This window comes from Aricia agestis, chromosome 3, assembly GCF_905147365.1.
Source record: "Aricia agestis chromosome 3, ilAriAges1.1, whole genome shotgun sequence".
Classification (NCBI taxonomy): Eukaryota; Metazoa; Arthropoda; class Insecta; order Lepidoptera; family Lycaenidae; genus Aricia; species Aricia agestis.
In genome coordinates, this window is record NC_056408.1 from 18512322 (window position 1) to 18524345 (window position 12024).

Sequence of the window (12024 nt, forward strand, 5' to 3'; positions counted from 1 at the left end):
ACGCGTCTGGACAACACTGACGTCAGTCCCAAATCGCAAACAAAGCTCTTTAGCCAGGCGGCTCCTAAATTGCTTGTGTCTGAGTTTTTTATAATAATATAATAATAATAATAATTTTTATTTGCAAAAATATGGTACAGAGGGTGATACAATTCAAGCAGTGTTTCACATATTTTGTCGATTTTTCGACGTGCCAAATGTTAAATATATGTTAGTCAAGTTATTACAATTTACTTACAGTTAGTTCGTTAGTTTTTACATAATTATCTACCTATTTATATCAAAATAGATGCCTGTAACATTGGAAGTATTCTCAATCAATCAATTATCATATTTTAACAAAAATCAACGGGTTATGATTTTATGATAATATATAAGTTATCAGTAGTTTCATTAACAATGTTGTCCTAAATAATATGTCAATGTTACTTAAAATACTAAATACCAATTAATTATTATGAATTAAATCAAGTCAAGAGTACATACTAATGTCAATCTAATAATTATTATTAAATAAGTCAAATTAATAATATCCGATGTCCAAATTAAAATAAACATGTCAATATAATACTATCCTTATACTTAATAATATTTTTAATGTCAAATTATTATTTATTACAAAAATTCATTTAAGGTATAGAAACATTTGTTAATCAGCCAATTATAAATGTTGTTTCTTAAAAGTTGTGAGGGTTGGCTGTTCCTTGATATCTTTTGGCAATTTGTTGTAGATTTTCACCGACATATTGTAGCACCCCCTGCTAGCAAAACTTGATTTTGTCGATGGGTAACACTAATTGATTCGGATATCTTGTATTTCTTTGCAGCTCTTGACTTTTTTGATATAAAGTTTGGACATGAGTCTTTTCACAAATATGCTCATCTCATAAATGTATAGGCTTGTTAATGTGAGAATTTTGTATTTTTTAAAGAGGGGGCGACATGAGTCCATAGGATGAGCTCCACAAATAGCCCGGACACATTTTTTCTGTCCAATAAATAAATATGCTATGTCCACAGAGTTTCCCCAAATTATGAGTCCATATCGAAGTATAGACATTACATATGCATGGTAAGCCATTAACGCTGTTCTGGAGTGGCTGTTTTATGTAGTTGTCGAAGAACATATACATATTGATTCAGTTTCCTACAAGTTTTCTCAATATGTGGTTGCCATGGTAAATTATTGTCTATTGTTACACCTAGAAAGTTATATATATTTTATATATTATTATATATATTTTACACATAACTCTCTACCTTTGCTCTTTTTGTTATAAAACTGTAAATATGTTGCTTTTTTTTTAAATTAACATTCAGATCATTAGAATTTAACCATTCGATTACGTCATTTAATACTTTATTTATTTCTTCATTATATGTCAATATGTCCAAATAATTAATTACAATAGAAATGTCATCAACATATATAAGAGGTAATTCTGGGCAGGTCATTTATATAAATAATGAATAGAAGTGGTCCTAGGATGCTTCCCTTCCGTTGTCCGTCACCTGGAAAATGGAAGGAAATCTGTTCCTACGCATACCTACTCGTTGGTATGTGTGGCAATCATTTCCATTTCGAGCGTCGTTATATTGGGTAAGTTGTTCTCTATGAAATTTTCTGTTTTCGACAGGGGTGTCATTCCAGTTGTTGTTGAACGTGGAGTTGGAACTTGGAACCATACTGGCTGTATTTTTTGCCTTGAGTTCAATTAATGAGTTTTGCTTTTTTATTAAGCGACAACATATTTTCTTTTAAGTTTTTTTAATAGATTTTGACAAATCATTTATTTTGGTCTGAAAACTTTCCTTTTCAATAGCAAGCCGTCTCAAACATTTTTTTTCGTTCTGCTAATCGTGCTTTATTAATTTTATCATCAATGGTCTCGTTTTAATTTCCTTTGATTTCTTCACAATTTTCATTTCGTTTATTTTTTGCCTGTTTTTCCTATCTCGCCACTGTTTCCGTAATTTCTTCTTTTCATTCTCAGTGCATACACGAATTTTTTTTTCTTTGTTTATTCCGCTCCGAATTTTTACATTTAGCTTCTTGAAACTTTTCAGGGTTCGCTCGACGCATCCGCTCCCTATACCGTTTTCGTTTCTCTGCCGCCGTAAATGCAATCTAAAAGATAAGATAAATAAATAATTTAAAAATAATGTGTACATTTTAACTCATAACGTTATTTTTTAGGCTATCTCAAAATTGGTTTAATTTTCTAATTCGCTGAGTTAAAAAAGTGTCCATTTGTCACAAAAATACCGGTAGTGCTTTTGATAATTTTCAATTTAATAGTGTGTACTATTCTTTATAACTGTTGAAGAATGTTACGTAACATATATGGTAACACATGGTATCATTCGTGAAACAAAATACTCGTGGACATAACCTACAACATATTTATTTCTGCAACTTTTGATGTAGTAGGGAGCCCCCATTCGGTTCAATTCGAAAAAAGAATGGCAAATCTACGCACAAACTTTGAAACAATATGTAAAACTTTCATCCTTACCGTGGATATTCTCGAATAAAAACATTTAAAACTTAAGAGACAAACATTCCGACCAATGACCAATCGTTGGTTGTTTGCTGGTTCAGTTTATGGTTCACACACGCGTGGTTGGTAGAGTTAAAAGATGCAAAACTGTTTAAATTATTTATTCACTATAACTATTAACTACACTGGTTTACACTGCCTAACTATTATGGTTTAATTAATAGTAAATGGTAATGGTTATACGAGCTGTCAAGGCAGCGACTCGGACGGCGGACTGATTGGTTGACAACTCGATAACTACTCGACAACTGCCCTCGCAAAATGCGAAGGCGATTATTATAATGTAAAAATAATGATCTGTTCGGTGTACCTCGAACATATTGATTTACGTTATTTATTCAAATTAGTTTATCGTAACATATAGCATATTCTTTAAACAATTTTGAATTTAGAAGTACCAGAATAAACAGGTTCCAAAAAGAATTTGAATTTTTAAATGTTCCATGCGGCCCTCATCATCGTTGTGTCTACAAACTCCACAACAGTTACATATTGATTCTCTTTTATTTCTGTCTTTTCTGGTGTCCTTTGTAAAGTCATAGATAGTGGATCTATCTCATCTTGCAACTCTAAAACCATTGATGCTGTTTCTTCGTTTTCTTTTTCAGTTACAATTAATTCAAAATCAGCAAACTCATCGTTATTAAGAGGATAAATTCCAGTCTTTGCGAACCCATTAACTGCAGCAGTACCAATAGATGCAGCTCGAGAATAGGCTTTCCCGAATAGCATTGACACCTGCAATGTGCTTACAGTTCTGCCAGGATTTTGGCGTACTTAAACATTATTCTGTTTCATCTACCTGTATTGTAAAACTCAACGGTTTGAAGAATGCAACTAGCGGTTGCAGTTTATTGGTTGTATGTGCTGGAAACGATAGTAAAACGACACCATGCTATTTGGTATAGGCTTTAGCTTTTAAATTTTTGGTATGGCTGGCGTGACCATCTAACAGAAGTAGTACTTTTTTTTCTGGTGTCGGCTTAACAAACTCAACAAAATGTTGCAACCACAAATGAAATATTTATTTGTTTATATGTATCTGAAATCATCGATAGAAAAAGTTTCAATCATTGGACCAGTCCAATGATGGAGCCCTACCATGGCCCGATGATGGCAGCAGGGTCCTTACGTAAAAATAGGATTATAAAAAAACTAGTTGTTGCCCGCGACTTCGTCCGCGTCAACATAGTATAATAACAAAGATGGATAGTCCGCTAATAAAAAAGTAAAATATAACCTCCTCCTTTTTGGAAGTCGGTTAAAAAGTAGCCTAAGTTACACCTTACTACATCAGCTATCTACCAAAAAAAAGTCACGGCAAAATAGCTCCAGCCGTTTCAGAGATTAGCCGGAACAAACAGACAGATAGACAGACATACATACAAAAATTTTAAAAAATGTGTTTTTGTGTATGTACCCTATATACATTCATAATGCATGTAGTAAAAAACGGTTCTTTCAATATTACAAACAGACACTCCAATTTTATTTATATGTATAGACTATATGAAACCCGCCACTCCGTTGAGCCAAAATTCCTTTATTCACCGGAACCGTACATTTTTCCGAGATAAAAAGTATCCTGTGTCCTTTCCCGGAACTTAAAGTATCTCTATGCCATATTTCAGAAAAATCGGTTCAGTGGTTTGGGCGTGAAGAGGTATCAGACATTTAGACAGACAGACACACTTTCGCATTTAAATAGTACTAGCTATTTGACCGAGCTTTGCTCGGTATTCGATAAAACACGAATAAAATGACATTTTCTAAAAATGATTCCTAGCTAGATCGATTTTATCGCCCTCGAAACCCCCTATATACTAAATTTCATGAAAATATATATACAAGAATTACTCGTTTAAAGATATAAGATAACCGTGGTCTTCAGACAAAAATAACTAATTCCAACGCAAGCACACATAACTACTCAAAAAATTTTAACATAATATTCTACTATTAAACAAATCAAGGTACTTATTAATTTAAAATAAAATCATTTTTTATATCCGGAGCACCGCAATCAAACTTGCACACTTCACACACTCGTGCAACAAAAAATAGGTTTTTTCTATTTTATTTTTGATTTTCCCATAAGTATCTGAATATTTCAAGTTTATTATAACTTTATTAATATAATTTATTCGTGTCTTACCTGCACTAACAGAATTCACCACTTTAAATTTATTAAATAAATATTAAATACTTAAAATTTAAAGATTTTGAAAAGCGCTGTAACGAAAAGATACGTATGTGGGAATAAGCGTGGTGGCCACAAAGGTAGATTTTCCGACCGAGCGAGGTGATATGCTAGGTCAGGCCGAAGCCCACGTGATACATTTCAGCTGTCATATAATATATACCGACGCACTTAGAAAACTTCGATAGCGCGATGCAGGAATGTTAGACGAATTATGGGTACCTACCGCCACACGTACACTTGAAGCAACATCACATATAATTTTTTATAAGTTATAACATTTAAATTGCATTTGTCAACAGAAAAAAGCCGCGGGCGTAGGCTGGACAGCAGCGAGGTGCTCATCCTCAGCCCCGGCGCCGGCGACTCCGGCGTCTTCGACGACAGCCACGCCAACCATCTCAACCTGGTAACTCGCACACCTAGCTTCTAAACTCTTGACTCGGAGGTCGTGGGTTCGATTCCCGCGTTGGAAATGCGAAAACCGCGTTGATCACCTGATTGTCTCACAAGTAAGATGGTCTATGCGTCGGATGGTCATGTAAAAAGTCGGTCCTGTATGCTTCGATGCTATCTTAGACGCGAGTGTGATGCGATGATCAAGCGCTCTAAACTATATTCGAGTCTTAATCAGGCCCCGCCGGCCCACGTCCCATTTAAGGAATTTATAGTAATAGTCCAAATTACAAAGAATTTGCTAAGTCTGTATATTTTTTTATATGTTTTTTGTTTTATTAGCCTATAGTGTCCCACTGCTGGGCAAAGGCAAATTTATTTATGTTACGTATTCTATTCGTAGGACACGTCCCACGTGTCGGTCGTGACGGTCGGCGCGTCGGAGGTGCGCGTGCGAGACTCGGCCGCGACGCACATCGCGCTCACACGCCCGCTCAGCCCCGACAGCTTCCACAGTGGACTCAGGTAATTGCTAAGCTGTTCAGTAAACCCCTTACTGATAGAAATATCTACATATTATATGTAAACGTTACAGTTGTGTGACACGCTCTCAGCGTCTTAACTTTCACCAATTTTTACCCCCATAAGTTCAAGCTTCAAATGAAGCCCGCTTCTGTACCACAATTACAAAATATTATAATGAACGCCTCCGTGGTCCAGTGGTTTAGAGCATGGCTCTTGACTCGGAGGTCTTGGCTTCGATTCCCGCGTTGGAAACATGTTATTTCCAAGTTTGGTTAGGACAATGTAGGCTGATCACCTGATTGTCTGACAAGTAAGATGATCCATGCGTCGGATGGGCATGTAAAAAGTCGGTCCTGCGCCTGACCTCTCGCCAGTCGTGTCGGTCTTCCGTTATGAGTTTCCTCTGGGTTATGAGAGTAAAAAGAATAGAGAGTGCTCTTGTGTATTGCGCACACACTTGGGCACTATAAAATTACTCCTGCGTAACTGGCCCGGTTTCAATGAAACCGGCCACCGTCACCGAAACTGGTGTGTGAGTTATTATTAATGTCGTGCAGCCGGCGCTCGCAGTCGGACAGCGGGTCGGTGGCGTCGGTGGGGTCGCGGCGCGGCGACGCGGACTCGCTCGCGACGTCCGCCACGTCCGCCACCTCGCACACGAGCGTGTCGCACGACTCGCCGCACATGCACCTCAACGGCGGCACTAGGTATTTATTTATCGTATGACTTGATAAATTATTCTAATATAAAGAACATAAAGTTTGGCTTGTCGTTTGACAACGTGACGACCTCTGTGGCTCAGTGGTGAGCGCGTCGGTAGCTCAAGCCGGGGGTCGCGGGTTCGAATCCCGCCTACGGAACAAAAAGTTTTCAGTGTTCCCGGGTCTGGATGTGTATTAAATATGTGTATGATATAATAAAAATCTTAAATATATGTATAGTATAAAAGTATTAAATATATTTCCGTTGTCTGGTACCTGTAACACAAATCCTTTAGGTACTTAGCACGGGGCCAGACTGATGTGGTGTGAAGCGTCCATAGATATTTATTATTATTATTAATAATATGACTTGTATGTGCTTTGCGTTATATCCCTAGTCTTGGTGCGGCTAAGCGCCACTGCGTTGCAGCAAAGCGACGTGGCACTTCACATTCCATAGAACAGACGGTTTGTGCCGCGTAGCTCACACTACACTGCTTAGCTCACACTATTTTATACAAAGTAGACGAGACGTGTCGCGTTTCTTCGCTGAAGTTTAGTTACACCTATTGTTGTCTTACCTTTTTGAGTAGACTATGTAGGTTACTAAGATTATTTTTTGAGTTTCTTCTATCTCAGATAAGTAAAAAAAAGGCATGCCTGACAATGATAATATGTATTATGTGATCCAGGGTGAACGCTGAAACTCCGCCGGAACCCGAAGGCGAGGAGCAGGTCGTGTTAAGGAGGAAACCTCAAGACGGACAAGTCAACAGGATACAAAGGTAAAGTTTCTTCCCAGCCTAGCCTTTAAAACCACTGTTTTATATCGTATTAATTAAAAAATATAAAATATAGTAGTAAATATACTAGTTTAGTAGCGTTGTAATGCCACTCATTGGCCTCTGCAGAATATCAGTGCAGCGGGCTTGCTTGCTGCTTTTGCTGAGCTGGGACCAATTTTTGGTGTCACACAGCATTGTAGTAAATTAATTTTATAATATTATAGTCAAACTTTATGATGTAATATGTATTGTGTGATACTAAAAATAAATCCATTCCATTCTTATTAGTAAATTATTGAAATCTGAATATTTTAAATACTTAATATAAAATGTACAGTAAAATAAAATAATTGATTATAAAATATTGATTCCGTTTAGGTCCAAAGAGGACATACACATGGCAAATCTCAAAAAGAAGACGAGAAAACGCACGAGAAAGTTTGAGATTGACGGCGTCGTAGTCACCACTACTACCTCCAAGGTAAGCTTTTACGAATTTAACTAAGAAAGTTGAAGGTCTATGTAAGTTTTCCTGTAAGTTCCACAGAAATACCACCACTAAAGGAAGAGAAAATTCTCTTGCACTATTCACACACCTAGGCCCTATTCAATAACTCCTATGTAGTTTGCCTGGCTTCAATGAAATTGTTGTGGAAGGCTTTATTATACTTTTAAATGTAATGGAGTTAAATTACGGAGCGATATTACATCTGCGTAGCTGGCGTGGCTTTTATGAAACCGGTGTAGGGATTATTATACTTCTAAAAGTATATGTGAAGTAAGTAAGTAGTATACGTGGGAGAGCCATGCTTCGGCACGAATGGGCCGGCTCGACCGGAGAAATACCACGCTCTCACAGAAAACCGGCGTGAAACAGCGCTTGCGCTGTGTTTCGCCGAGTGAGTGAGTTTACCGGAGGCCCAATCCCCTACCCTATTCCCTTTCCTACCCTCCCCTATTCCCTTCCCTTCCCATCTCTACCCTCCCCTATTACCTTATTCCCTCTTAAAAGGCCGGCAACGCACCTGCAGCTCTTCTGATGCTGCGAGTGTCCATGGGCGACGGAAGTTGCTTTCCATCAGGTGACCCGTTTGCTCGTTTGCCCCCTTATTTCATTAAAAAAAAAGTTGAATATAGTTAACGCCTGGATTCTGAGGTTTTTTGACAGGAGATTATCTTTTCAACTTTAATGTTTATTGATTGATGAAAGGCGTTAGTGCCTGGGTTCCCAAACTGTGCGCCGCGGAAAGGCAAGAGGGGCGCCGTGAGTCGATCAGCTCCATTATTATCCATAACCACAAATATTATAAAATAAAATTATAATATGAATTATACAAATTAGGCAGATTATTAAAATATATTTTTTTATTATTATTAACTTGCTTAACCTACCTATAATCATTAAAGGTGTTTATTTATGTATCTTTTTGTAATAGTTAGGTAAAGTGCTAAGTGTAATAGTTAGGCGCTGTGACAAAATATTGACTTGTGGGCTGAAGAAGATTGGGAACCCCTGCGTTAGTGAATAGAATATTATAGATAAACACTTGTTAAATCTAAATCCGGGCACTAGTTGAGTAATTTTCGCGTGTGCAGGTGATCTGGGGCGACGAGGAGAGCGGGCGCACGTGGGACGACCACGCGCTCCGCAAGCAGGAGCTGCGCGAGATCAAGATGCTGCAGAAGCAGGAGCAGAAGCAGTTCCAGGACCTCCACGCCAAGGAACACCAGCTCAAGGATCAGCAGGACAAGAGGTAGGAATACTTGTGAGCATTTAGGACTTTCGAGAAAGATGCTGAACTAAAATTTAGAAAAGTAACCAAAACCTTTCTGAAACGAGGCATCAACTATTAACCTCCTGTATAATAAAAAAGTCCCACAGACTATAAGCTATGCATACAATCTATTGTCTTTATCAAAAGGCTTTTTTCAACGTATAAGACAACGACAGTGTATAAATATTTAGAAGTGCTAAAAATTCTTAGTAATAAGGTCGTTAAAGTTGTGTTCAAAAACGTATTTATGCCACTTTAAAAAGCGCTTAACTTACTTGTTAGATCGTAAATTACTTCATGAGTTTCCAAAATTTTTTACCAGGAGTCTATTTATTCACTCTGACCCAAGATTGGAACCTCGAATGTAACTTGAAAAATTTTTTTTTAAATGAAATAAGGGGGCAAACGAGCAAACGGGTCACGTGATGGAAAGCAACTTCTGTCGCAATTTATTGTTAATTGTGATCTGTCGGCTAGATTTAACGTAACGCGACCAAACTACGTAGGTCCCCATCTGCCTAGGAATCAACATCTTTAATAGTATATATATAGGCTTATGTAGCCGTAGATAAACAGTAAAATAAAATGATAGGTTCGAGGCGGAGCTGGCGTCGCTGACGCGCGCGCACGAGGCGGACCTAGAGACGCTGGCGCGGGCGCAGCGCGCCGCCGCCGAGCGCGCCGAGCAGCAGCTCGAGACGGAGCTGCGGCATCACAGCAAGCGCCTGCGAGCAGAGCACGAGCGCGACCTCAGACACTTCCGCGACACGCTAAAGCAGGAGTTGAGGCTGCTCAAACAGGTGATTGGTTTAGTCGAAACTAGGGCCGGTATAAATAGTCAGTACTCAAGATGCATCTCGGTCGCAAGACACCATTCAGGCTCTGTGATTGGTTGGCTGTGAAAATTTGGACCAATCACAGAGCCGAACCGCGTCTTGAGACCAGGTCGCATCTCAAGTACTGACTATTTATACCGGCCTAAATGACCCGGTGAACATCGTATCACTTTCCTCCTAAAATAGGATTTTTTTAAAATATTCGTGGAAGTACAGGGAAGGTTTACATTAGGAGTCCTAATTTAAACCTTTCCTGTACTTCCACGAATATTTCAAGACAAAAATTAGCCAAATTGGTTCAGCGGTTCTCTATCATTAGGGATAGTAACAAAATTAGAAATTCATTTTTATTTTATCATCCTAACTTTACCTGTACAGGAAGTGGAACTAGTTGCGAAGGAGCGCCGCAAGGAGGCCTATCGGACGCGGCGCGCGCGACTCGACGCTGAGCAGGCGGCGCGCGAGCGGGCGTTCGTAGCGGCGCTCGCGGACGCCGCGGACGGCGTGCTGCGGCGGCTGCACGAGCACCACCGCGAGCGGCAGGCGCTCGCCGACCGACAGTACCTGCAGCAGCGGCATCAGGTAAGAGTGGAACCAGAGTAAACAGAACTAACGAGTTGGCCGATTCAGAAGAGATCTCGAAATTTATACGTTTGCCGATATGACATACTATATCGGCCGGCACGCGCCTCACTAATGCGTTACGCAGCATTGTGAAAAATGTCGAAAGTGACACTCGCGCTCAACTTGCGTATATTCGCCCATTTGTTTGAAGTCGAGGCACTCCTTAGTTCTGACTTCCGTCTACTCTGGTGGAACTGCCAGAAATTAGGGATCATGCATTTAGGTTTTTTTAACCCTGGGAGGTGACCTTACCCTATGTCACGCTTTTTTGAATACCTTTAACATGTATTGTCACATTTGGTATACCTCCCGGTCCCCCTTAAGCTGGGACGTAATATTTGGATGTACTGTAAGATAATTTAAATTGTACAGTGTTTTGCACATGCGCAATAAGAAAAGTGCGTTAGACGCAAACAAAGCAATGTAAGATTTTAACAAATTATTGCATCGTCATTGGCTCATAATATGTATGCAAACTTTCGAATTAGATTAGTGGGGATAGATAAAAGTCGTGCTAAAAGATTCCAATACATACATAAAGCCAAAGCTTATAAAAACGTGTTAAAAACAACACGAACACGACTATAATTTTGAGTGTGCACTTCGACAGATAATGCGCACGCGCGAGGCGGCTTTGTGGGAGCTGGAGGAGAAACAGATCCACGAGCGGCACCAGCTCGCCAAGCGCCAGCTCAAGGACGAGTTCCTGCTGCGCCGCCACCAGATGCTCGTGCGACACGACAAGGAGCTGGAGCAGATTAAGCGGTGAGTCAACCTTCCGTATTTGCTTTGTATTTAGCTCAGGGGTTCCCAATATTTTTAAGCCTGTGGCACAGTTTCACGCCACGATATTCTACCACGGCGCCATTCTCTGCTTAGCTATTGAAAAGAGATAACAAAAATAAACACCTTTAATGCAGGTTGAGCAGGTAAATAACAACACATTTTATTATTAGTATCTACTATCTACCTGCATGGTAGGGGCAGAGGGCGTAGATATTATTCCTTCGCGTCAACGTTTGTTGAGAATAAAGAACAGCGACGCGTTGTTAGTATTCCTGGGCGTCAGTAGATGGCGTTTTTTTTTAATATTCTTTTTTAATTGTACTTATAATATGTGTATAGGTTTTTTAACACAAGAAATAACTTCGTTCCATTCGGGTGTCCCTTGACACCTCTCAAGTTTTTTTTATTGTAAAGGGTACTTTTATGGTGCTCACCAGGTCAAAATCTTATTACGGAAACCTGGAGAAATTGACGGAACACTCCGAATTTTTTAGGCACAACTAAAGTGTCTAACGCCGCACTTATAGTGGAACATTAATTACTTAAATGTAATTAATTCAAAATTTTGACATAAGCCCCATACATTATCTGTCAAACTCTTCATTAAATGGAAGGTTAATTTGCAATATTTAGGTGGCCTTGAGCGGTATCAGGCTTACGTTAATGACAGTTCAAAAGGAACGTTATAAGTCACGCGTTCAAAACTGGCCGGACGCAGATAAAAGATTTGATCAGTAATTTTTTAAGACCATATTTCTCCAAGTTTAAGTAAGTTTGAAGACTTGTGTATCAACCAAACATAATATTATATCAACTCTGTTGGTTGACATTTGTT

General features: G+C 39.0%; 1 protein-coding gene across 4 annotated transcripts in view; it reads left to right on the forward strand.

The window, feature by feature from the left end:
* The window catches only part of LOC121725359 (serine/threonine-protein kinase 10), a 117865-nt gene that overhangs the window by 48252 nt on the left and 57589 nt on the right, over positions 1–12024 (forward strand). For all 4 annotated transcript variants that reach the window (XM_042112249.1, XM_042112251.1, XM_042112248.1 and 1 more), the window contains 9 exons: positions 5064–5170; positions 5561–5682; positions 6240–6389; positions 7076–7168; positions 7547–7649; positions 8765–8922; positions 9536–9743; positions 10158–10361; positions 11014–11168. In XM_042112249.1, the coding sequence (XP_041968183.1) occupies positions 5064–5170; positions 5561–5682; positions 6240–6389; positions 7076–7168; positions 7547–7649; positions 8765–8922; positions 9536–9743; positions 10158–10361; positions 11014–11168 (1300 nt within the window). The remainder of the gene's footprint in view (positions 1–5063; positions 5171–5560; positions 5683–6239; positions 6390–7075; positions 7169–7546; positions 7650–8764; positions 8923–9535; positions 9744–10157; positions 10362–11013; positions 11169–12024) is intronic.